Source organism: Lycium barbarum, chromosome 10 (assembly GCF_019175385.1).
Source record: "Lycium barbarum isolate Lr01 chromosome 10, ASM1917538v2, whole genome shotgun sequence".
Classification (NCBI taxonomy): Eukaryota; Viridiplantae; Streptophyta; class Magnoliopsida; order Solanales; family Solanaceae; genus Lycium; species Lycium barbarum.
Genome location: NC_083346.1, coordinates 4,995,678 through 5,020,381, shown reverse-complemented (window position 1 = coordinate 5,020,381; position 24,704 = coordinate 4,995,678). Strand labels below are relative to the sequence as shown.

General features: G+C 37.9%; 1 protein-coding gene across 1 annotated transcript; it reads left to right on the top strand.

Annotated features, from left to right (window-relative positions):
- Window positions 1-19,748: 19,748 nt before the first annotated feature.
- LOC132614222 (uncharacterized) lies at window positions 19,749-22,966 on the top strand. Its single transcript, XM_060328626.1, has 2 exons — window positions 19,749-21,275; window positions 22,480-22,966. Exons 1-2 carry the CDS (start codon window positions 20,813-20,815, stop codon window positions 22,527-22,529), a joined length of 513 nt encoding a protein of 170 aa, XP_060184609.1. The 5' UTR covers window positions 19,749-20,812; the 3' UTR covers window positions 22,530-22,966.
- The last annotated feature ends 1,738 nt before the right edge of the window (window positions 22,967-24,704 follow it).

Here is a 24,704-nt window from a genome sequence, read left to right as displayed (position 1 = left end):
ATTAATTCCATGTTCCTTATTAAGTACTTTAACTCATCATGTTAAATTAAATATATAAATATTTTCTATAGTAAATTACTCTTCGCACTGCGATAATATGACTCGATTGCATATGCACTTCATACATTTCAAAATCAAACATTTAAACCCATAAAATGCAACCTTACACATTATTTTGGATGTAACATGCATTATGTATGGTATTTAAGTGTTTTACTTCTTAAATAAAAAAAAGTGTTTTACTTTGAAATATAAGAGAAGAGATTTTCTGAAAGATATATGCTTCATAAAATGTTTATTCTCCTCTCTCTCTTTTAAAATGTGAATATAGATTTTCAAGCGGAAAGCAATAATTTTTTAATTAGTGTCCTGGGCTTCGTAAAGTATCTTTAGTTTAAAAAAATTCTAATTGAGTGAAAAGAGTTATATCTGTAATAATTAATTATAGACGTGACTGATATCGGCATGTGTTATCCGTGATCATGTACTAGTAGTCTAGTATTATGAATAATAATGGCCAATAATAATTGCATACCAGAAATTCTCTCCAAAAAATATGTGGTCAGCTTTCACATTCATATTTAATTTCCTATGCAAAACGTGTCGTATGCACGAGCATACATCTGTTATATATCTTTTAAGTTTGTGATGGCTTTTGGCTAATTAATTGGTCGTTGAATCTTTGCTAGGTTCTAGTTTTTAGCACATGTTACATGAATTTGAGAAAATGATATCACAAGAGTATGATAAGTGTTGGTAATAAATTGATTCGGAGTGAATTACCTACCAACAAGTCAATAACACGTACACACCGTATCATTTGTTTTTGATCCGTTTCAGTCGCTTCACGAATGAATTAAGAAATCAGAAAGAAATTAAAGATTCCATTCTGTTTGGTAGAGCCGGTGTTGTTGATATCTGGGTTAAGGGGCTTTTATATTGTTGGAACAGATAATATTAATATTTTGTTGATGCCTCAATCAAGTTTTTATTGCAATATGTTGTGCTTTTTGTCTCGCTACTAGGAGTTCGATGATCAGGCGTCCGACACATGTTTTGACCTTGTGCGTCCATAACCTTAAAAAGGTGTCATACGACTAAACGTACCAATAGGTCCTGGCGATTGTGAAGCTAAATGTGTTGAATGGACTTTAATTGAATTTACTTTGTCAAAAAATTATATTGTAAGATATTTTTCGTACATATATGTTTTTGTTGAATCCTTTTGATATTTGAATATATTCACTCACCGTGCAAGATTGTCTTTTTTAATTAATTTTCTTATTAATTTTTTTAACTCTGGTCCGGACAAATGCATGCTAAATTTCTTGAGAGATAAGAACTATGCTGCAGCTTATAATCGCCAGCCGATTACTACTGCCCAGCAAAGTTCTATGATCAAGAAATTTAAGCAATAGATATTGGGAAAAAATCTTTGCCTTATAGTATTAATTCTTTTATATAGTAGAAAAATTAAGAGTGCATACGGTAAAAACCGGGTCAATGTGTGACCAGTGAATCCAGAGCCGAGGGCAAGTGCAAGTGAGCACGAGCATGTTTGGTCTTTTCTTCACACCGGGGTATTGTACCGGATGCAATTAACCCGAGACAAGAAAATCGTGTCCGTTGGTCCGGAAACGCCGATCCAAGATCAATGTGTACATTGGTCCGGTTAACCGGTTACGATGTTGCCACGCGTTAGGAAACCGTTCTGCCATTCGCACTGACGACCGTACGGGTGTCAGACCGTATGGTCCTAGCTTATCTTTTTAGGGTTTCTTTATTCATAAAGGCTTTTATGTTGTATTCATGGCCCTTAAGGCATACCTATAAATAGAGGACATTCTCCCTCTTTTTGGGCTTAGCTTTTTTTTAGATCTCAACATTGTCAGAGCCAAATATATAGAAGCTCTCTCTCTCTCTCTCTCTCTCTCTCTCTCTCTCTCTGAGATTGGTCCGGATTTCGTGGTGTTCTTCCTTAGCTTTGCTTATTCATTCAATATAATATACTACTACATATATATATTTGGCATAAATCACCAATCATAGTACACCTTCTCACAGCAGTAACACACACACACACACACATATTGCAACAAACAAATTCATAGACATTTCATACCAACCAAATAGATTAAAATTTATCCACATATCCTATACCTCACTTACAAACTTAATTATTACCGAATCCGAGGAAAACAGTTTGGTGCCCACAGTGGGGCTAGGATAATAGTGATTTTTTAATCTTTGCTTCTTCTTTCTTTTACCCGTTGATCGAGGAACCTGCTAATTTTCGCATAAAATGGATACAATGGCAAGCAGCGAACAGACTGGTCATGTGAACAACAACGAAATTGTAGCTGAAAACGAGAACAACATTGGGTTACGAAACCTACTTGCAGATCCAATCGACCCAAACTCTGTTGATTCGAAAGAAGGCCTCAACCGGCAGAATACCGTGAATCAGGACAATGCCGCCTTTCCGGCCACCGATCCCTTGAATACTCATAACTCAATTACTTTGTCCCAGGTTCAAGGCCGAAAAACACTGGATACTCCGGATGAGATTAACTTACGTTTAATATTTGAAATGTTGCAGGAATAGGGGACCGCCATAGCCGAACAGGGTAATAGCTCAACTGCAGAGCACAAACGACAAGGCAGCTCCGGTAAGGTCAAAAGGGGTCATCGAACCAAGGAGAGATGAAACACGGATAGTCGAGAGTAATGGATCCGGAGCAGGATCGTCCACCGAAGTTCTGAAGATGCTTGAGACCTTGGCAAAGCAGGTAGATTCATCGAAGAAGAGGGTGGAAACGTATAACTCTCGGGTGGATCAGATTCCGGGAGCTCCGCCGATTCTGAAAGGGCCGGATTCAAAGAGATACATTCAAAGGTCTTTCCCTCCTAGTGCAGCTCCAAAGTTAATCCTGAAGAGGTTCAAGATGCCAGATATCTCGAAATACGATGGTACAACGGACCAGTGGAGCACGTGACTTCGTACACCTGTGCCATAAAAGGCAATGATGTTGAAGAGGATGAAATTGAGTCCGTGTTGTTGAAAAAATTTAGGAAAACACTATCGAAAGGAGCGTTGACCTGGTATGACCATCTGCCCGAGCATACCATCACTTCCTTCGAAATGCTTGCAGATACGTTCATCAAAGCCCATGCCGGAAGTAAAAAGGTGTAGGCCCGGAAGGTGGATATCTTCCGAATAGCCCAAAGGGACGATGAGTTGTTACGAGAATTTGTGAACCACTTCCAAAGGAAACAGATAGAGCTCCCTCCGGTTCCGGAAGAATGGGCTGCACAAGCTTTCACCAAAGGGCTTAACCCTCGGAGCTCGATTGCTTCATTCAAACTGAAAGAAAACTTGTTGGAGTATGAGGCTGTAACCTGGGCAGATGTTCATAACATATACGAATCAAAGATTCGGGTAGAGGATGGCCAACTTAAACTTCCCCCGGGACCTAGAAATATGAGCAAAGGCTCTGAAAGATCGAGGAAACATTCCGAGCTGGAGACGCGACCATCGAGGGAAAGGTACCGACCATACTCTCATTCGGAAAAATCGAGCTTCAGGTCGGAAAAATCGAGGGTCGGCCCCAGTCACTTCTCGGGTAGGGGCGATAAACAGGCAGAACGCCCGTCAAACAATTGAGGCCTATCATTTAAAAGTGATGCCAGGAGTTCAGCTAGCAATAAAGACGTACCGAGGATGTCGGAGTACAACTTCAACATTAACACCTCGGATCTCGTCTCGGCTATCGGTCATATCACGGAGGCTAGATGGCCAAGGCCATTGAGGTCAAACCCGGGTCAACGGGACCCGAGCATGGTGTGTGAATATCATGAGACCCATGGGCACAGAACTGAAGACTGTCATCAATTAAGGGAGGAGGTGGCTCGTTTATTGAATAGTGTCCACCTTCGAGAATTCCTGAGTGAACGAGCCAAAAACCACTATAAAGAAAGGGAGAGTCATAAACTAGCCGAGTCGGTGGAGCCTCAACATGTAATCAATATGATAATTGTGGGAATAGATGCTCCATGAGGGCCGGTGATGAAACGAACAAAGGTTTCCACTGTACGAGAGAAGCACAACCGGGACTATGTACCCGAGTATTCCATCTCCTTCAGTAACGAGGATGCAGAAGGCATCATTCAACCGCACAATGATGCATTGGTAATTGCTATCCTTATTTTCAAATCACAAGTTAAATGTATTTTGATTGACCCAGGGAGTTCGGCCAACATTATCCGATGGAGAGTGGTAGAACAGCTGAGACTACAAGACCATATTGTACCGGTAGCCTGAGTACTCAGCGGGTTCAATATGGCAAGTGAAACCATGAAGGGTGAAATTTCTTTGCCGGTCAACATTTACGGCCCCATACAACATAAGGTATTCTACTTCATCGAAGGAGATATGAAGTATAATGCTTTGCTCGGCAGACCGTGAATTCATAGAATGAAGGCGGTACCATCAACACTACACCAGTTACTGAAGTTCTCGACTCCGGAGGGGATAAAAACTATTCGAGGCGAGCAGCCCGCAACAAGGGAAATGTTCGCGGTCGAGGAAGCGCCCCTTTTGCCAAAAAAGCTGGAACAAAGAGATGATGAATCAAACGGAGGCAAGAACACCAAATAGCAATTAAAGAATATGGGTTCGAAAGCAGAGCAGAAGGGATCAGACCCGGCTGGTGAAGAGGACGATTTCGGCACGCCTAGATCGTTTGTATTACCGGATGACTCTGATGCAACCAAATCTACCGTGGAGGAATTGGAGCAAGTCATCTTGTTCGAACACCTACCGGATAGAAAGGTATACTTGGGCACGGGGTGAACCTCGGAGCTTAGGAACAAGTTAATTAAATTTCTTCAAGTTAATGCCGATTGTTTTGCATGGTCCCATATAGACATGACATGTGTGCCACCAGAAGTCACGACTCATAAGCTCAGCCTTGATAGGAAATCCCCCCCGGTGAAGCAGAAAAGGAGACTAATGGGACCATGCTAGTCAAGTCCCTGGAAACAGAGGACCATTTGAAACATTTGCAGGATACCTTTGATGTACTTCGCAAATATAATATAAAGCTTAACCCAGAGAAATGTGCCTTCAGTGTTCGATCAGGCAAGTTTTTGGGCTTCATGGTGTCGAACCGAGGAATTAAAATTAACCCGGACAAGATCAAAGCCATTGAGGATATTGAGGTGGTGAACAACGCTAAGGCCGTGCAAAGGCTCACCGGAAGGATAGCAGCACTGAGCCGTTTCATTTCGAGGTATTCGGATAAAAGTCACAGTTTCTTCTCATTACCGAGAAAGAAGAATGACTTCGTCTGGACACCGGAATGTCAAAAGGCTTTGCAGGAATTAAAAAGGTACTTATCGAGCCCGCCTCTGCTGCACACACCAAAGGCAGACGAACAGTTGTTTCTATATCTTGCCATATCCGAGGTAGCGGTAAGCAGTGTTTTGGTCCGGGAAAAAACAGGTACGCAATTCCCTATATATTATGTCAGTAGGACTTTAGGGGATGCGGAGACTCATTATCAACACCTCGAAAAGTTGGCCTTAGCATTGGTAAGTGCGTTAAGAAAGCTGAAACCTTACTTTCAATGTCATCTGATATGTGTAGTAACTACTTACCCGCTAAAAATGTCATGTATAAACCGGAGTTATCAGGTAGACTGACCAAATGGGCTGTAGAGATTAGCGAATATGATATCAAGTATAAGCCTAGAACAACTATTAAGTCTCAAATCTTAGCCGATTTTGTGGCAGACTTTACCCCTACTATGATTCCCGAGGTCGATAAAGAACTTTTGCTAACCTCGGGAAAGGCTTCGAGCATCTGGTCTCTACACACAAACGGGGCTTCGAACCTAAAAGGTTTCGGGTTGGGCATTGTTCTTAAGACCCCTGCCGGTGATGCCATTAAACAGTTGATTAGAACTATAAAATTGACTAACAATGAAGCCGAATATGAGGCTATGATTGCAGGTTTGGAATTGGCTCGGAGTCTGGGAACCGAAATAGTCGAAGCAAAATACGACTCTCTTTTGGTCGTTAACCAGGTAAATGGCGTCTTCGAGGTCAAGGATGAGCGTATGCAAAGATACTTGGAGAAAACTCAGGTGATACTACACCACTTTAAAGAATGGACCATGTACCTAAGGAGCAGAATAACGAAGCCGATGCATTGGCCAATTTGGGCTCTTCAGTCGAAGCGGAGGAAATCAACCCCGATACCGTAGTGCAATTGATGAATCCGGCGGTAGAAAATGGGCAGGCCGAGATAAACACAATGGGTCTAACTTGGGATTGGCGCAACAGATACATCGACAACTTGCAAGATGGGAAGCTCCCGAGTGACCCAAAATAATCACGATCACTCCGGACCAAAACAGCTCGGTTCTGCTTAATAGACCGTCAATTATATCGACGGTCTTTCTTTGGATCTCTGGCCAAGTGTTTGGGTCCTGGAGAAATAGATTATGTGATGTGAGAAGTCCATGAGGGTACCTGCGGTAATCACTCCGGTGCGGAAGCCTTGGTTCGAAAAATTATCAGAGCCGGTTATTACTGGAACCGAATGGAGGATGATACGAAGAATTTTGTCCGAAAATGCGACGGGTGTCAAAGGCATGCCCGATGATTCATCAACCCAGGGAGTTGCTACACCCTGTGATATCGCCTTGGCCATTCATGAAGTGGGGAATGGACATCGTCGGTCCTCTTCCATGGGCACCAGGTAAGGCTTATTTCATTTTGTTTATGAGTGACTACTTCTCAAAATGGGTTGAAGCGCAGGCCTTCGAAAAGATTAGAGAGAAGGAGGTTATTGACTTCATATGGAACCATATTATCTGTCGTTTCGACATCCCGGCCAAAATAACTTGTGATAACGGCCCTTAGTTTGTTGGCAGCAAGGTCAATAATTTCCTCGAAGGGTTGAAGATTAAGAAGATAGTATCGACTCCATATCACCCAAGTGCAAACGGACAAGCGGAATTCACGAACAAAACAATAATTAAAAATCTAAGGAAAAAACTTGAAACATCGAAACATAAATGGAGGGAAGTGCTGCCGGAGGTATTATGGGCTTACAGAACTACGTCAAAATCGAGCACGGGAGAAACACCTTTCTCGTTGGTATACGGGGCCGAAGCTCTGATTCCCGTAGAAGTTGGAGAACAGAGTCTCCGGTTCAAATACGTCACCAGCGGGTCAAACGAGGAGGCTATGGCCATAAAACTCGACCTGGCGGACGAACTACGCGAAAGTGTGCTGGTACATTTAGCGGCTCAAAAATAAAGAATGGAGAGGTACTACAACCGGAGGGTCAATCTTCGACATTTTCGAGTTGGGGACTTAGTACTTCGGAAAGTTACTTTGAACACCAAGAATCCCAATGACGGGAAGTTGGGTCTGAACTGGGAAGGGTCGTACAAGATAACCGGATTAACGGGCAAAGGATCGTACCAACTGGAATCCATGGACGGACAACGGTTGCGCAATAACTGGAATGTGGCTCATTTGAAGAAATACTATTGCTAAGGTATGGATGCCTACCTTTGTGATCATCTTTTATTAACCTATCCTTGTTTGCAGAAGTAGTACCGAATGAAGTTAGGTCTGAAAACACGTGTTACACTCTTTTCCTTAGTACGATTTTGTCCCGAAGTAGGTTTTCTGACAAGTTTTTTAACGAGGCAACAAGTACAGCGTGTTACTTTATGAAAACAAGGCAAAGTATCCGGAAACGAAGGGTCTGCCGAGTGGGGATTTAATAGTGCTTACCCGATCATGCTGCTTGAATAAACACTAGGGGACTATCATACCCACATCGAGGCCTATCCCGGAAAGGTATAATGAGTTCAACTCACCAAAGCAGATGAAGAAACACTATTAAGTGCTACCCCAAAAAGGCCCTCGAAATTTTATGTCTCTTATTTTTGTGTAAACCCGGACCTTCTGTGTTAGGTTTCGATGTAAGGACCAAACGATCAAAAACGAATCGTGTCCACTTAGTATTTGCTATGACAAAAACATAAGGAAACGGATGAAATTCCCATTTTATGTACATACAGACACTGGCTATATAAGAAAGCGTTATGAAAACATACATCTCGGACACATCTTTGTATTAAATACCCTATGCCGGGAATTATTATCAAAATTTGGCAAAGGCAGCAAGGTCGAGATGAACCGAGCCCAAAATCTTTTAACACCCTCGAGTGGGGACTGTCATCTCAAAACTTGACAAAGGCAAGGATTCAAGTATCCGAACCTAATCTATTTTACGTAAACGGTTGGAAAAGGTTAAAAACGATTTAAAAAACCTCGACCCGAAATGCCCAACGTGATTCAGAGTCGTCTGAATTCACGAAGCGTAAATAAGCCCCACGGGCAAATCATTCGATAAAATTCTCTGTCAAAAACCTACCGAACGAAATAAAAACCAATACTCAATGAGTTAAGGCAACCGTAATTCAGACAAAAGAAGTGGCTCCGAACCTTTGATTATTCCTTACGGGACAAACGATTAAGGCAAATGTCATAACGTACATTCGGATAAAAGAAGGAAGAAAACAATAGCCAAAAGGGAAATACGCATTTCATACATAAATTAAGTCTTTACATTTGGACTTTTCACACAAGTCAAAAACAAAAACAAGATAAAGGCTCGTAAAGGCCCTGATCTACCCGGTATGGTTGGAATCGGAGTTTTCGGAAACCAATTGCTCGGAATTTTCAGACTCAGCATCGAGAGCTTTCTTGGCCCTCTCCTCGATTTCTTTGGCTTCGAGTATCCGGGCATGGAGGTCCCCTAACCCCTTTTCAACCTGTTCGAGGGTAACCCTCCGGGATTTCCACCGGTCATACTCGATTAGAATCGTAGAACGAGTCTCGGCAGTCTCCATGTCTTTAAGAGACTCTTCTAGGTCGGCCTCGATTTTTTTCAATTTAGCCTCTAGTTCGGACCTTTCTTCAAGAAGAGCTATCCGAATTTGATTAGCCGATTCAAACTCAGCCTGAAGCACATCGTTGGCTTCTGTAGCCTCCTCGAGCTTGCTCTTGAGCTCGTCACTAATCCGAGCTAGATTCTCGACTTTCTCCTCGGCCACCCTCAGCTTCTCCTTGTCATTAGCACTCTCGGATTCAAGCTGGTGATGCCGTTCTGCCATCCTTACGGCATCAGCTCTGACCGAGTCAAGTTCACTCCGGAGTTAGGAAATAGTGGCCTCGAGTTCACCAAGCCTCGTAATAAAATGGGCATTGTCTTGGTTAAGACCAACATTATCCGCCTCAAGGAGCCGGTTCTTTTTAACCATATCGGCCAACTCGGCCTTCAAGCGAAGGTTTTCGGCCTTTGCCGCTTCGAGCTCGGGTTGAAGGTTGGGAAGAGCAGTGGCCCGGCTCAGCTGATCTTCTTTCTCCTGTAGGAGGAGTTGGAACTTCTCTGTTTCTCGGCCCTGGGCATCCAACTGGCCCTTTAAGTCGTCAACCTCGTGTTGGGCACGGACAAATCCCTTATTAACGAGCACAACACTCTACAGAAGAAGAAGCAAATTGAGTTAAGAAATTGAATAAATGAGAGTGGAAAATCGCATATCGATATTATGGAAAGATGAGCGTAAAGTTTACCCGTTGCTGGCATGCATGCCTTCGTTTATAAGGCACTACCAATGAACCCCAACCATCTTTCTCTTAACCGAATCCGAAATAAGAGGCCTTAGATAACTTGCTACTCCTACAGGGCCTGGATAAAAAACTACAATCTTCGGGGACGGTGATCACGACCGACCTCGTTTCGATTCTACACTGGGGGGCCGGAAAAATACCTACAAGGGAATCCCTCGCACCCGTTTCGGTGGACTGGCTAGACACCTTCGTGGCTCGAGGAATAGGAAAGTGTCCGAACCCAGCTGCTTTCCCGATTGCAGGAAGGATATCGGAGAACATGTCGTCCAGGTTATCGGACCTCGATGCAGGAGTAGGAGAAGCCGGAACAGCTCCAACAGCCTCGGTATATAGTAGCTTGATCACCACCAAGCAGTGGGCTGGTAACCATTGTAGCCTCGTTATTCAGGGCCGACTCTGCCCTTTGTTCGGCCTTGATGTCCGAAGATGGTCCAGATCTTCTAGGACTCTTCACCAAGGGTGCCTCTTTGGGCGAAGCATCACCTGAAATGTCGATAAATTCAATGGAACTTAGAGGAATCGGAAAAAGAACATCTTCTTCCCCACCTGTGTGCGGGGTCGGGAGGGAAGTTCCTTCCTTAACTGTAGGCAAGGGCGGAATGGTAGTTTCTTCCTACGGAACAGAGGCAACAAAGGGGCCCGCACCAACCCTTCGAATCATAATATCGGACTCCAATTCATCCCGCAGGGTCCGAACATCGCTTCTCGGCCTCTTCGTTTGTTTCTGCCCTTTGGCCGAGGGTTTTCTCTATCTCTTTCTGGCTGCAGCAATGAGCCGGAATGCCCCTGCCGTATCAAATTCAAGAGCCGGTCCGGCAGGGTCGGCCGTTGGTTCGGGTCTTGGCTCCACTGAGTCCTTGGGCAAGCCTGAATACCAAAGGAGTTATAGAAAGAAAGAAAAAAAGCAAAACGGGAGATGCAATAAGTACCGAATCAAGGGGAAGATTACCATGATTTTTGGGCGACCCACCGGCCACGGGACAGGTCCCCCCATGTTGATTCACCATGAGGGTGTTGGCTAATGATTACCTCGACCCACTAGGAGAGGTTCCGGACAGCTGAAGGTATCCATGCCTCGGCTAAAAAAAAATCACATATGTGTGTAAGGGGGCAAATTTGGACAAAGTATAGAGGAAAGACAATTATAGAGGGGAGAAGACTGAGAAACTTACGTCTATTGTTCCACTTTTCCGGAAAGGGTATGTGATCAGCCGGAATAATTCAGCAGTCCTTATCCGGATATAACGTTCCAACCATCCTCGATCTCTATCCTCATCGAGTTTGGAAAGAATCGGGTTCCGGTCTCGCTTGGCGACCTTTATCACGCCCCCTCGAAAGATTCTCGGAGAATACAACCGGATGAAGTGCGCCAACGGAATTCCCTTTTTGCGTTATTGGCCAGTCGGCGGAGGCAGGCCACGATCCTCCAGATAATCGGCTCAATTTGGGCCAAGGTCACATTGTACGTCCGACACATCTCGAGAATAACCGGGTCAATTGGAGGATCGAATTTGAGGGTGAACGGATACGTATAAATGATTAGGAAACCTTCTTTATAGTCGGTAATGGACTCGTCGGGCTCGGTGGCGAACACTTGTACCGGATGCTTATCCTATCCACAATCGGCCCGGACCCGAGGGAGGAGATCCTCCGTAATACATGAAGGGTATCGCCTTACGTCAAAACCCTTATCCGCTATAAGAGATAGCTTCTCAACGTTAAATTCATAGTTGTAATTGGGACTGGACGGTATTATGTCTGAGGCAGTCGGTTCCACAAAGGTCTTATTTTTGGGTTTTGAAACAGGCTCGGCTCCCGGAGAAGAAACCGAGGGCACGTCCTGGGAAGCAGAATCGGTGTTGGCTGACATTTTAAAGATAAAAGAGTGGGTATGGAAATTTGAGGATTTGAAGAGGCAGATGAAAGATTCAAGAACGAAACAATGAAAGAGGAATAATAGAAGGATGGAAGAGGCAGTTGAAAGATGCAAAAAACTTTGAAGATTCAGAGCAAATGAAGAAGTTGACAAAGAAGCTTTACGATCAAGGAAGCAAGAAGTAAGAAGTAGAGAAGTGAAAGTGAAAGTGAAAAAATGAGCTACTTTGGGTATTATATAGGCGTTCCACTGTGGCGGTTATAGAGAACGACCAATCAAGAGGTGACGCGTGTCCCATAATTAATGGGACGTGATTTGAAGCGACGTGGGTGAAGGCGGTTCCCGAGGTCAACCACTCGGGATGAGACACGTGGCTGAAGTCAGAAGGACATGACATAACTGTTCCCGCCAAAATTGAAGATAAGAACGAGCTTATGGAACCACCGGTTTTGGGACTTATCCATTTCCTGTTACTCCAGTAAAACTATGATCCGGAAAGTGTGGGGACTATCTGTATACGGTAAAAACCGGGTCAATGTGTGATCGGTGAATCTGGAGCCGAGGGTAAGTCCAAGTGAGCACGAGCATGTTCGATCTTTTCTTCACACCGGAGTATGGTACCGGATGCAATTGACTCGAGACAAGAAAATCGTGTCTGTTGGTCCGGGAACGCCGATCCAAGATCAACGTGTCCGTTGGTCCAGTTAATCGGTTGCGATGTTGCCATGTGTCAGGAAACCGTTCTGCCATTCGCATTGACGACCGTACGGTCCTACCTTATCTTTTGAGGGCTTCTTTATTCATAAGGGCTTTTATGTTGTATTCATGGCCCTTAAGGCATACCTATAAATAGAGGACATTCTCCCCCTTCCCCCTTTTGGGGGTTAGCTTTTTTTCAGATCTCAACATTGTAATAGCCAAATATATAGAAGCTCTCTCTCTCTCTCTCTCTCTCTCAGATATTGGTCCGGATTTCGTGGTGCTTTTCCTTAGCTTTACTTATTCATTCAATATAATATACTACTATATATATATATATATAGCATATATCACCAATCACAGTACACCTTCTCACAGCAGTAACACACACACAGATATGTGGATGAATTTTAATCTATTTGGTTGGTATAAAATGTCTATGGATTTGTTTGTTGCAATATATATATATATATATATATATATCCAAACAGATTAAAATTCATCCACATATCCTATACCTCACTTACAAATTTAATTGTTACCGAATCCGAGGAAAACAAAGAGCATGACATATTTTATAAAAGGTTAGTATCACACACATATATATATATATATATATATATATATACACTAACTCGGATTCATGATAATTGGTATCCTTGCACCGTTCGCTTTCGATATACGCCCAATCATTAATTCATTACAACTACGTATTCATCCATTGGTCAACCAATTTTTTTAAATTTGTTTTTCACAAATTGTAAATTGTAAGTTTTTGAAAACTTGAATACTTTGGAGAACCTTATATTTTTTATTGAGTAGTTGACTAAACTGATTTTAGATAGAGTAGAATGAATACAAAGGATCCATAAAATTAGTTGAACTAATTCCGAAGGGAAGATAAGATTCAAACTCATGTGGAGAAAGAATTTGGTGTTAACTTGTCAATATAAATATTTGAGTGCGGATAAATTTTCACTATTATACACTAATTCATGCAACTCACCGTATCTATATGTACCCCACGAATCTCAATACACAAAATGAGAGTCAAGGAAACAAAGAGGACAGGGTAAAATAGAGAAAAACCCTCTACCTCACGTTAGTTTCGAGCTCGATTTTTCATCCTTAATCAAAAGTCTAGAATGTAAATTTTGGATATGACGAAAATCTTAATAGAGCGTTTTTTCAAATTTGAATTAACCGGATCCTAATGCAAATACAAAAATCTGGTGAAACCCGAAAAAAAAAAAAAAACCATCATCACACTTTTTAAATGGCTTCTTACGGCTGCAAAAGCAACTTTAATACCATTTTATTTTTATTTTTTAAGAAGATGGATCGTGCACCAATCTCTAGGATTAATTTTATGACAATTTTTAATGGGTGGGAAAAGGTGTAAAAAAAAGAATCATCATTACAGGGAAAAAGGATCCTTTCAGCTAAGGTAAGCAGAATATTTTGGTTAATGTGAAGAAAGAAAAAAAAAAGGTGCTTTGATAAATTGCGGCTGATGTCCAGTGCATTAAATCTTTTCATATTAAAATTGATACATTTACCAGTAGATTTATGTTTAAATTTAGTGAGTGCAAAGTATCGGGTGCATTCATTATTAGGTGCAATGAGACTAGACCTACTATAAAGATATGTTTTTAAAAGATTAGATACATGTATAGTTCAAACAGAAGTATTCCGTACTTTTGTTCGATAGATATTTACTCTCACATTATGTATTCGATGAGTATATAAATCAAGAAGATTAACTTTGGCAGTTTAAAATTAAAATAAAATTTACATATCGTATAATTATAATTAAATAATAAATATGTATAAATGAATATATTTTACATTAATTATTTTAATATAAACACCAAATATGTATAATTTTTTAGCCTTCAGTACTAAAAAAGAAGGTTATGCTTATTTACTTTTGTCTTTCTTTTTCTTTTAACCTTTATTTTGGTGTTTGCTGGGGCAGATAGCGCCTAGCTAGTCCAAAGCATATATTCCAAAACTTTAGATTTTTTCTACTTTGATGTGATCAAAATCTTAAGATATGGTTGTTCAAATAAAGTAGATTAGTGATTCTTTTTATGTTGCTTGATTACGTAGATAGAAAAACTTAAGTACTTTGCATGCAATCATGATTTTCAACCACTCATGATGGTTATTTTAGTTTAGTGATAGCTTAAAACATTCAATAAACAATTGCTGTTAATTATAGATAATTCATTCTTTTTATACTATGAAAGTGGAATATCCAAGTAGATATTCGATCCGGGTCACGGGTAAGGGGAGTAACGATTGCAACCAATTAACGTGCCCCAAATCCAACTTACGTTTTTTAGGGTCCACAATTAAATATAGTACTAATTTTTCAAGGTACATACACGTATATATACGTTTTTTGCGAAGTCCTTTTTTTTTTTTCGTCCGGTGTCTGGTACCGACATTGGAGCCTGACTAATTAACATGCTGCTTGGGTTTTAAATATTATATTTAAATAAATATAGAGTTACTGGGTTGAGAATCTTTTCTTTCTTATGTCCAAATTCATCTTCGCCAATAATATTGTAGTTTCCGATGTCAAATCCTCATCATATGGAAAACGTCTTGAAGTATTTATTCCTATTTTGCTACTGAAAAATGCTAACTGTAGTTTGATTTGTTCAGTTTTATAGGTCCTAAATATATTCTAATCCAATTAAAAGATCATATCATATCACAAAGGCAAAGACAAGTCAATCTTCTTGGTGTATAGGCTCCATGTTGTAAGTGATTTCTACCATTTTTTTCTTACTTTGTGAGCTCCTTAGACCATATATAGGTAAGTACGGTATAAGAGTTGATACTCTTTTGTTCTTTACCGTATTTTCCAGCATCCAAATGCACTTTCAATAAAACTTTAATTACTACATAAAATATAAAAAGCAAGAGTCGATCTCTCTTAAATAATTGTTAAAAAAAAGTGTGTGCTAAATTAAATTAAGCAAGTGAAAGATGTGGCTTTTGGGCTTTTTCCTTATGATGGTAGTTTCAAGTTTCAACCATTCATTCCTTTTTCATCCCTTTGGTAATATTTCAACAAACACTTCAATTATTGAAAGGTGACGTATTAAAGTAGATATTCAATTAAGAGATGTTATATCTTAAGATATAAATAAGAATTAAATAATTAAAAATCTTTCTAATTAATATTATTTTTATGGGTCGTGTAAAAGAAAAATACGATAAAATAATTTGAAAGGAGAGAATATTAATAGTATTACAGTAATTATTTTGACAAGAACTTCCTTCCATTTCCAGAAGACTTTTTGTCTCTTTTTTCCGTTTTTTTGGGGGGTGGTTTTCAAGGTTGACAGATTATATGTAAATCAATTAGATGGGGTCATATGTACACTCAAATTCAACAATATGATTACAAATGAGGAAAATATGTGTGAATATCTTGTCCCTTATGGTCGAAACATCTTATCCTCAAACAAATATATATGAATTATAAACTTTTGATGGTAACTTGAATGTCTTGTATCGCTTTCCAAGAGTGAAAATATAATTCTCTTGCTATTTTCTAAAATAATTAAGAACATTTAACAGGCAGGAAATGCATCCTTTTGTAATTTAAATAGTTTTAGAATCTCAACATTAGATCTTGAAGAGTAATTGAATAAATAATTCTCTGATTTCACTAAAATGGGAAGGGAAAAAAAAATCGTATAGGTCTTGTTTTTTATGCATACAATTAACGTGAGTTTGAATCTCACTATCTCCTTGCTCTTCCCCCCTCATTTATGCCCAATATATACGGTCAAGAAAAGAAAAGGATTTTCAGAGTACCTTTTCTTTTTGGTTTCTCACTCAATATTCAATATCTGTATTTGAGTCCTGATTAATTTGGACTCGAGCGCGTAAGGTTCATTTAGAGATTAAAAGCGTTTTTGTTATAATATTTTATACTCAAGAGTCGAACTCAATACCTCTAATTAAAGGTGAAAAAAACGTATCGACGTTCGTATGCTTATGCTCGTATACAATATGAATATGACTTTCAAACGTGAATTTTAACTTGTGAAATGTAGCTCTTCTTTTTTCACGACAAAAGAAAGTCCCTTTTGGCTTTTGGAGGAATCCTTTATAGCTTTCGAGATAAGGATTACGATTGTGTTTTGGGGTTATTGGATACAAAAATCGTCAAATTTGGGGATTGGATTATGAATATGACTAATTTTTTTAAGAAGAAAGTTAAATGGAAAAAAAAATTCTTTTTTTTGGTTAAAGGCTGACATACTTGTCACGTGTCGACTAACCGAACCCCTAGCCACTAGTGTCAGTAGATTCCCCCCAATGGTCCTACATTTTTATATTTTTTTCAATAATTATTTACTAGTGCTATTGGGAACTTATTAACTCAATTAATTCAAATTCAATCCACATAAAATCTATTACACGCTATTCTATTATGAATTTTAATTCTCTCGAATTCAAACTTTCTGGCTAAAAGTGAAGCAAGTGCAAAACTAGAGAGGCAAACGAAAGTTCGATCATTGAAAAATCACATTATATACACAAAATTAGTTGTATTAATAGATGATAAGTCTCTTTGATAAAATTTTGTCTCTATCGTTAGGATGAGTAACTAGATCCATCTTGACTTTTAATTCAAAACAATGTTTATCTCAGAATTATGATTTCACTTCCTATATCGAATAGATAATACCAAGATTTTAATTAAAATTTATACCAATATTAATTGATATTGTAATCAAATGGTGGATAGATACAATCCCAAATTTAAATCGAAATTAGTATACTATTTCTGGTAATCAAATGACCTTGTACTTAGCTATCGAGTGCTTACACCAAATTAATTCAATTTATTATGGGTTAAGTCATTTATTATAATTATTTTACTTAAATTATATGTATAAATATATGGAGTATATTATGCTTCTATTTTTTTTTATATTTTTTCTTTTATGTAAAACGATATTACGACTTGCGAGAGTTTTTAAGAACGACCCCTCAGTGATGATTTTCTAACTCATTTATGATTTCTCAAAGTTTCAATAGTATCGATTCATTTGACAGACAAAACATGAATCGTTAGATTGAACTTTTTTAATCTTAAGTTGGATAAAATAGAATATTAGAAGCGCTATAATAAACATGAATATATAGATTCAATCCTATAGTTACCTCTTTTATGTTCAATCTATGGTGATATGATCTTTTTGCTACAATATCTCAATTTTGTCTAATTCACATATTCTTTTTTGCTCTATTAAAATTTTTGAAGTCCTTTTTTTCAAAAAAGTTAGCAACAATTTTGAGTAATATTATAATCGCATTTTATGGTATGATAGTGATCAAATAAATAATTTTTTCAAATAAAAAAAATCAACATTATCTAAATATCACAAAACTCGAAACACCTGGTTAATGTTGAAGGGATCATACTCATTCCATCATAACTTTTGGTGATGATATGCTTAGTTTAAATTTTGTTGAGATAATCTAAATGAATAAGTACCTAAAGAATATTGTCAAAAAAATAAAAGTACCTAAAGAATAGTAAATATTGACTTACTTTTAGTGGTCGTTTGGTAGGTAGTCAAAATTATTCCGGGATTATAATCCCAGGACTAATTTATCCCATATCTTGGGATTATTTTATACCATCTAAAAGATGATATAGAATAATCCCGGGATAAGTGGGATAAGAAGGGATATCCCACCCTTGAGAGGGATAAATTTATAACTCCTACCAAACACGGTACAAAAAATTAGTGCTGGGATATTCCAGCCTATACCATGCACCAAACGACCCCTTAAGATTTAGAGAAAAATTAACTGAAGTACCTTTTTAAGATAGTCTGACAAAACTTTTGACAAATATTGAACATCATATAGGTATTTACCAAAACACACACATTTTTATTTACACAACTATAAAAATACCATTTAAATCTCAAATATCGTGATGAACTTTTTCAAAGAAACACAGAACGTCACATACATATTCACCAAACTTGGCAAACTCTAGGCTTTTCAGTTCAAGTAATAATATAAAGAATTTTCAAACAAACATAGTACAATGCATGTCTAATTACCAAATTTACGCTTTTCAGTTTCATGCAGTTATATGAATTACAGTCTTGAAATGTAACTACCTTAATTATAGAACAATAGTACAAGGTAGTACATCCAAATCACAAAACCAACTATTTTCAATTCGGCAATCATAGAAATTATGACGTTAAGAAATAATTGTACGGACAAAATACATAACATCATGGAAATATTTTTCTCCATAAATACTCGGTGATTTCTTCATATCTATCTAAGTTTTGGTGTACAAAATTACTGGATACCTGTGCTAATGAAAGGTAACATGTATCTCGTGAAATCAGTTGAGATGCACACAAACTAGCTTGTACTCGATACCACAATTATCAAAGCAAAAACACATATTCGTTTCTGTTAATAAAAGTAATAGAATTAAATTATTATTCTTCCTCTCAAGAAATTTGTTTGATCTATTTCCTACTCCTATTAAATCCAAATTGACATATTCTCAATTGCATTTAATTACTAAAATCCAAAATGACTTTAACAAAATGTGACACAAGAGCAAAGGCAAGTTGTGTGCGCACACAACAAATCAGGAAAGTTGTGGGGCTATATCTAGTTTGTACAAAATAAGCAACCAAAATTTAACAAGACAACATAGATACAACAGCAAATTAGGAAAGTTATGGGGTTAAAATCTAGTTTGTACAAAATAAGCAATCAAAAATCAAGGACAAAAGGGATACAACAACAAAGTAGGAAAGTTATGGGGGTTAAAATGTAGTTTCTACAAAATAAGCAATCGAAAATTAACAAGACAAAATGGATACAACAACAAATTAGGAAAGATATGGGGGTTAAAATCTAGTTTGTACAAAATAAGCAATCAAAACATAACAAGAAAACTTGATACAACAACAAATTAGGAGAGTTTATGGGGTTAAAATCTAGTTTGTACAAAATAAGCAATAAAATTAACAAGACACAACAACAACAACAACAACAACATGCCAGTCTATTTCCACAAGTGAGATATGGAGAGAGTAAGATACAGAGAGACTGTTTCTGATTGACTCGCGACTCAAAGGGAATAATCAAAACAGTGTTGAAAGAAAAATAACGACAGCAAAAGGCAAGATAAGCAAAATAAATTAAGCAACAATAACAGTAAAAGATGAAATATAAGAGACTACGAGAATACTAAATAGTACTAGTACTAAATAAAGATGAGATGAGGTTAAAAACAATTAACAAGACATGATGCATACAAAAACAAATTAGGAAAGTTATGGGGGTTAAAATCTATTTTTATACAAAATAAGCAATCAAAATTCAACAAAATATAAAATAGTTATCCATTTGCCTATATATAGGCCCCATCACACCATAGTCAGTTGAGTATTCCTCTGTGTGTGTGACTGTGGGTTGACGAAAATAGGGAGTTTTTACAGAGAGAAAGAAGAGAGAGAGAGAAAGGGTCTCACCGGAAAATGGAAATTCCGGTGAAAAGTTTCTTGTTTTTCCGGTGAAACTGCCGTACTGACGCCACTTTCCGGCAAGACTAAAATGGTCTTTTTAGTCTTCTAAATCCCAATTTTACCCTCATCAATCATGAGTTGATAAAAAACATTAGATTTAAATATAGTGAATTTATCATATTATTACACCCTTTGAAGTGTTTTGATGTTTTTAAGGTGGTCTTTTGGATTTCGTAGTTGAAATTTAATGATATCAATTGGAGATGGTGGTTGATTCTTAAAGCTTTTCTTGTAAAAGGGGTTGTCTTTTTTTAATGATTAAACTACTCAAAGCTGTTTGCTTTTTTTTGCTCTGAGTTTTTGTTCTACTAATGGATTAAACATTTGTTGAATTTTTATTTGAATTTGAGTTCTTGATTTAATTCCTTTAATCCACTATCAGTTTCAGAGCTTAAAGTTAGAACCTTTTTGGTGAACTTTGTTCAACTTTGATCATTTCTAGAACCCCTTTTGGATGAAATGGCTGTTTCTTGATTTATTTCCTTCAATCCACTCAGTTTTCTCCAATTTCAGAGCTTAAAGATTGAGTCTTTATTGTGAAATCTGCTCATATTTGATCATTTCTAGAACCCCTTTTGGATAAAATGGCAGTTTCTTGATTTATTTCCTTCAATCCACTCTCAGTTTCTTCAATTCTAGAGCTTAAAGGTTGAATCTTTATTGTGAAGTTTGCTGATATTTGATCATTTCTCTAATCCCTTTTGGATGAAATGACAGTTTCTTGATTTATTTCCTTCAATTTCAGAGCTTAAAGATTGAATCTTTCTTGTGAAACTTGCTCATATTTGATCATTTCTAGAATCCCTTTTGGAGGAAATGAGAGTTTCTTGATTTATTTCCTTCAATTTCAGAGCTTAAAGGTTGAATCTTTACTGAAATTTGCTCATATTTGATCATTTCTAGAATCCCTTAAATGTCAGTTTCTTTGACTCGTTTGTCATGGTGGTGGTGGGATGGGAAAGAGAAGGAACCAGTGTCTAATGGTTCTTCTTCAATGAATCCCTTGCAACAAGACTTTGGATTTGACTTGAAGTTTAAGTCAGTGGGGGGAGCTAATCTAGCTTCAACTAGTACTGGGAAAGTGAAGAGGAAATGGAAAAGTAGAGAAGAAAGGAATAGATTTGATAAGAAATATGATGTAGTTTTGGTACCGTCAGATGGTGGTTGTTTATCAGGTTCGGAATCCGATGACTCTGACTGGTCGATCGGGTGGCTAGAACCACATGCCCCTGATTTCCAGAATGATGATGAGGATGATGACAGTTTTGCTGTGCTGGTTCCTTGCTACAGGCATGATTGTATTAGAGAGATAGAAGAAGAGCCAAACAATCAGTTTTTGAATGCCATTGAGAACCTTTCAAATGAGTATTCTGCTGGTAAGAACTGTACATATGTTCTTGTAGAATAATATCTTTCTTTTGATAGTTGTGGCATCTCTAAGTATATCTGCAATGTTGGATTATCAATCTTTGATGATTATGCTCGTTTGCACTGCTCTGCCAATAGTGACTCCTCTGGAGCTGAATTGGTTAAATTAATAGATTACGATAAATTGGGTCGGATTTTGCTGTTTATTTTTCATGCAGTACCTCGTCGTGACATGAGCATGAAAGGGGCTAGTAATTGTTTTACTATTTATTTATTATTTAATTTCGAGTTATGAAGGAAGCTTCGAGCTCATATTGGTCATGGGTTGGGAAAGGGAATTGAACTTTATGAGATTGAATCTCCCGTTGTTCCTCTATAGCTCGGTGGGCATAAAATAATTGGATATTTCTAGTCAAGGAATAATTTTACCGCATGTCTTTCCCTAGTTATGTTAGTAATGTGTACTGAGAAAAAGTTATATGTGAGGTTGCCATACTGTGATCCTTCATGTTACCAAGCGTGTAGCATCACATAATAGCTACTTTATGTAGAGCCGGTCTCCCATCGTGGCGCATATGGATATAGTACTAGCATGAGTTAGATATTAATGAGCAATAGTTGAATAGGACAGATAATATTAATGGAGTAGAACTGATGAGCAATAGTTACTGTTCTCGAACTACAACCAGTGAGCATTATTTATCATTTCCAAAACGAAACCTCAATAAAATTTTGTACTAACAAAATACAGTGAGTTCTATATACTCCATCTTGGTGATGTTATACCCTTTCAATCCTTTTGGTTCTTAAAGAAAGCTTAAACATGGAGAGAGCAGTGGACAAAGAACTGATTTTTTCTAGGAAGCTAGAGTTGGGAAAGAAAGGAAGGGAAAAAACCAATACTTCCCTACCTTTGTTTAGTTTAACTAAAAATCGAAAGGGAAGTGGAAAGAGATGAAAACAGCACCGTATTGAGTCCACTAAATTTTTTCCTTTTATTTCTGTTCCTAAATGTTTCTTCCCCTCGGTAGTTTCCAAGGGTAGAGTTGAATTTTCTTAACCACTTCAAAGCCTGCAGAACTTTTGTTATGAGTTCGTCTAGATGGATTGCTATGTATCATCTTTATGCTTGTATTTGTAACCGCGTAAAACTTATGAGCAAATATGATCTTGGTTCCTTCTTCGTGTCTAAAGTTCCGTTTATACTTGCAGAGGGTAAGAAGTACATGGAGCAATGGCTGTCTTCTCTTCAGAAATTTTGAATCTACTGCAGCTGGTCGTTGTTCTGTGCGTTAGGAATTTTCTCAAGCAGGAGCTATCTTTTAGTGTACGAGGAGATACGCAAGTTCTGCATCAATTATTAAATAGTAGTGGCAGCAGGTCAGCATTTTCATTTGCGAGAGACAAATAATCAAGTTTATCGTGGCAGTGATCTTTGGTTAAAGGTTTAAAACCTGTTGTCATCGTTGAACTTAGGAATTGATCAACTTCTGTTGGGGTGGGTGGTGGGGTTAAGGGATTTGACATATGAAGCTGATTCTTTAGTGTAAATATAGCTAATGTGAATATGGGAGAAGTAGTATGCTTTTAACTGCTGCTATTGTAAATAAATCATCTGTCTTCCAAAATCCAAGACAAGTGAAAAACATCATTGTTTATATCTTGATTATACATTAATGTTAAATATTATGTTCTCACTCTTGCTAATTTTGTCCGGGGGTCTTTCGGAAACAGCCGTCCTACCTTGGTAGGAGTCAGGTCTGCGTACACTCTACCCTCCCCAGACCCCACGATGTGGGATTGCACTGGGTTGTTGTTGTTGTTGTTGTACTCTTGCTAATTTTGCATCATCTTTCTTAGTGTTCATTATAATGCCTGAAAATCAAGAACCTCTATTGTGGCAGCTAGTGAAAATAGTCGTCACAGTTTTGAGTTCTTTCTTTCAACGAGACTTTCTTAACTTATTGAACTTTCTTTCCTTCACTAGGAAAGTTATTTGGTAAGCAAGATCTTTAATTACTTCGTTTTCCCGATGATGGAATTACAATGAGTTGGGAAAGACAAGTGCATTTTGATTGATGATTGCTCCGCTCAAGCCAAGAAAACCTAAAAGAAGATGAATTTGGACCATTTTTGTTGTTGTATTGATTTCAAAGCCCCTTTTAGTTGCAAATTGATGCGAGCACTTGATGTTTTGCATTAATGGCATGTGACCATTGCCACTAAAGGGTGAAAAGTGGTTTGACAAAACTTTTGCTTTGATGTATTCCTCCTTAGCTCTTCATAAAGTTCTTAGCCTACTTTTCCCTGCCCTTCATAAAAAACTTCCAGCTTTTCCACCAGGGGGTTTCTGCTAAAGGGATGCTAAACAAATTCACACAGACCCCACTTTTGGTATTTGAGGTTGCCAATGGGACATGTTGAGATATAAAATAAATGGTCATTGACATTTGTGTGTCCCTTGCACTTATGATAGGGGGAAAAAGAAAAGAAAAGAAATTGTAGTTTGTGGCCATTGTTTTTATGTGATTGGATGCTTCTTCACCACATATTAGTGTAAAGAATTTTTTAGATAACTATAACTTACTCTTAATACTTTGGTGTTGCTTCCTACTTGCACTATATAAAGTGGTATGACATTAAGTTAATGAATTCTGAAGGGTCGTCTGGTTCAAAGATAATTGCATGATTATGGTATAAAATTTATCCTGGTTTTAGTTCAACTTATGATAGATTTAGTCTCAAATTTGTATTGGGATAATTTTATTTAATTCCTCCAACCAAACGGCCCCTAAGGGTCAGCCTAACGATCAATTAAGTGATTGTAATATATAGAGTTTAGCTTTAGCGGAAATACCTTTTCCCTGATTATCTTTAGTAAATAGAGTTTCTCAATATTCGTGTTCATGCGGATACAACTATCATTTTAAAGAAAAAAGGTTTTTTTGGTGCTATGAGAAAAAAGTTATTGATAAGCCTAGTTAGATTCTGAGGGATAAAATTTCAAAAAGAGTTGGTGGGGTTGCGCCCTTTATCAATGTCACTTTCATTCATGTTCTTCTAGTTCTAATAAATATTGAGGGTCACTAGAGGGATTTGACAAGCAATTATTGATGATAAAAAAGATTCTAATATATAATCAATTTGTCTTTTCTCAATTCAGTTGCGTACTTGGAGTAGTTTGTCACGTAAACAAAAGATGGATTTATTCCTTTTGATGATAATCACATGACAAGAAAAAATGAGTGATTTGTGGGATTCTCTATCTCCTCTTGACGATAAAGTCAACCTAAACTATCTTATACCGTCTACGTATCAATTTATACGATATTTCTCGTGTTTTGATATTCAAATTATATGAATTTTTGAAATTTTATAATATATTTTCTCATCATATTGACACGAGAAGACTTGCAATTTATCGTATTTTTTGTATA

What these genes read in the sequence shown, in the direction of transcription:
- LOC132614222 (XM_060328626.1), top strand. Translation starts at nt 20,813, where the DNA reads ATGTCAGTTTCTTTGACTCGTTTGTCATGGTGGTGGTGGGATGGGAAA. An exon ending in TTCAAATGAGTATTCTGCTG is followed by an intron (nt 21,276 to 22,479) that starts GTAAGAACTGTA and finishes TTATACTTGCAG; the next exon opens with AGGGTAAGAAGTACATGGAG.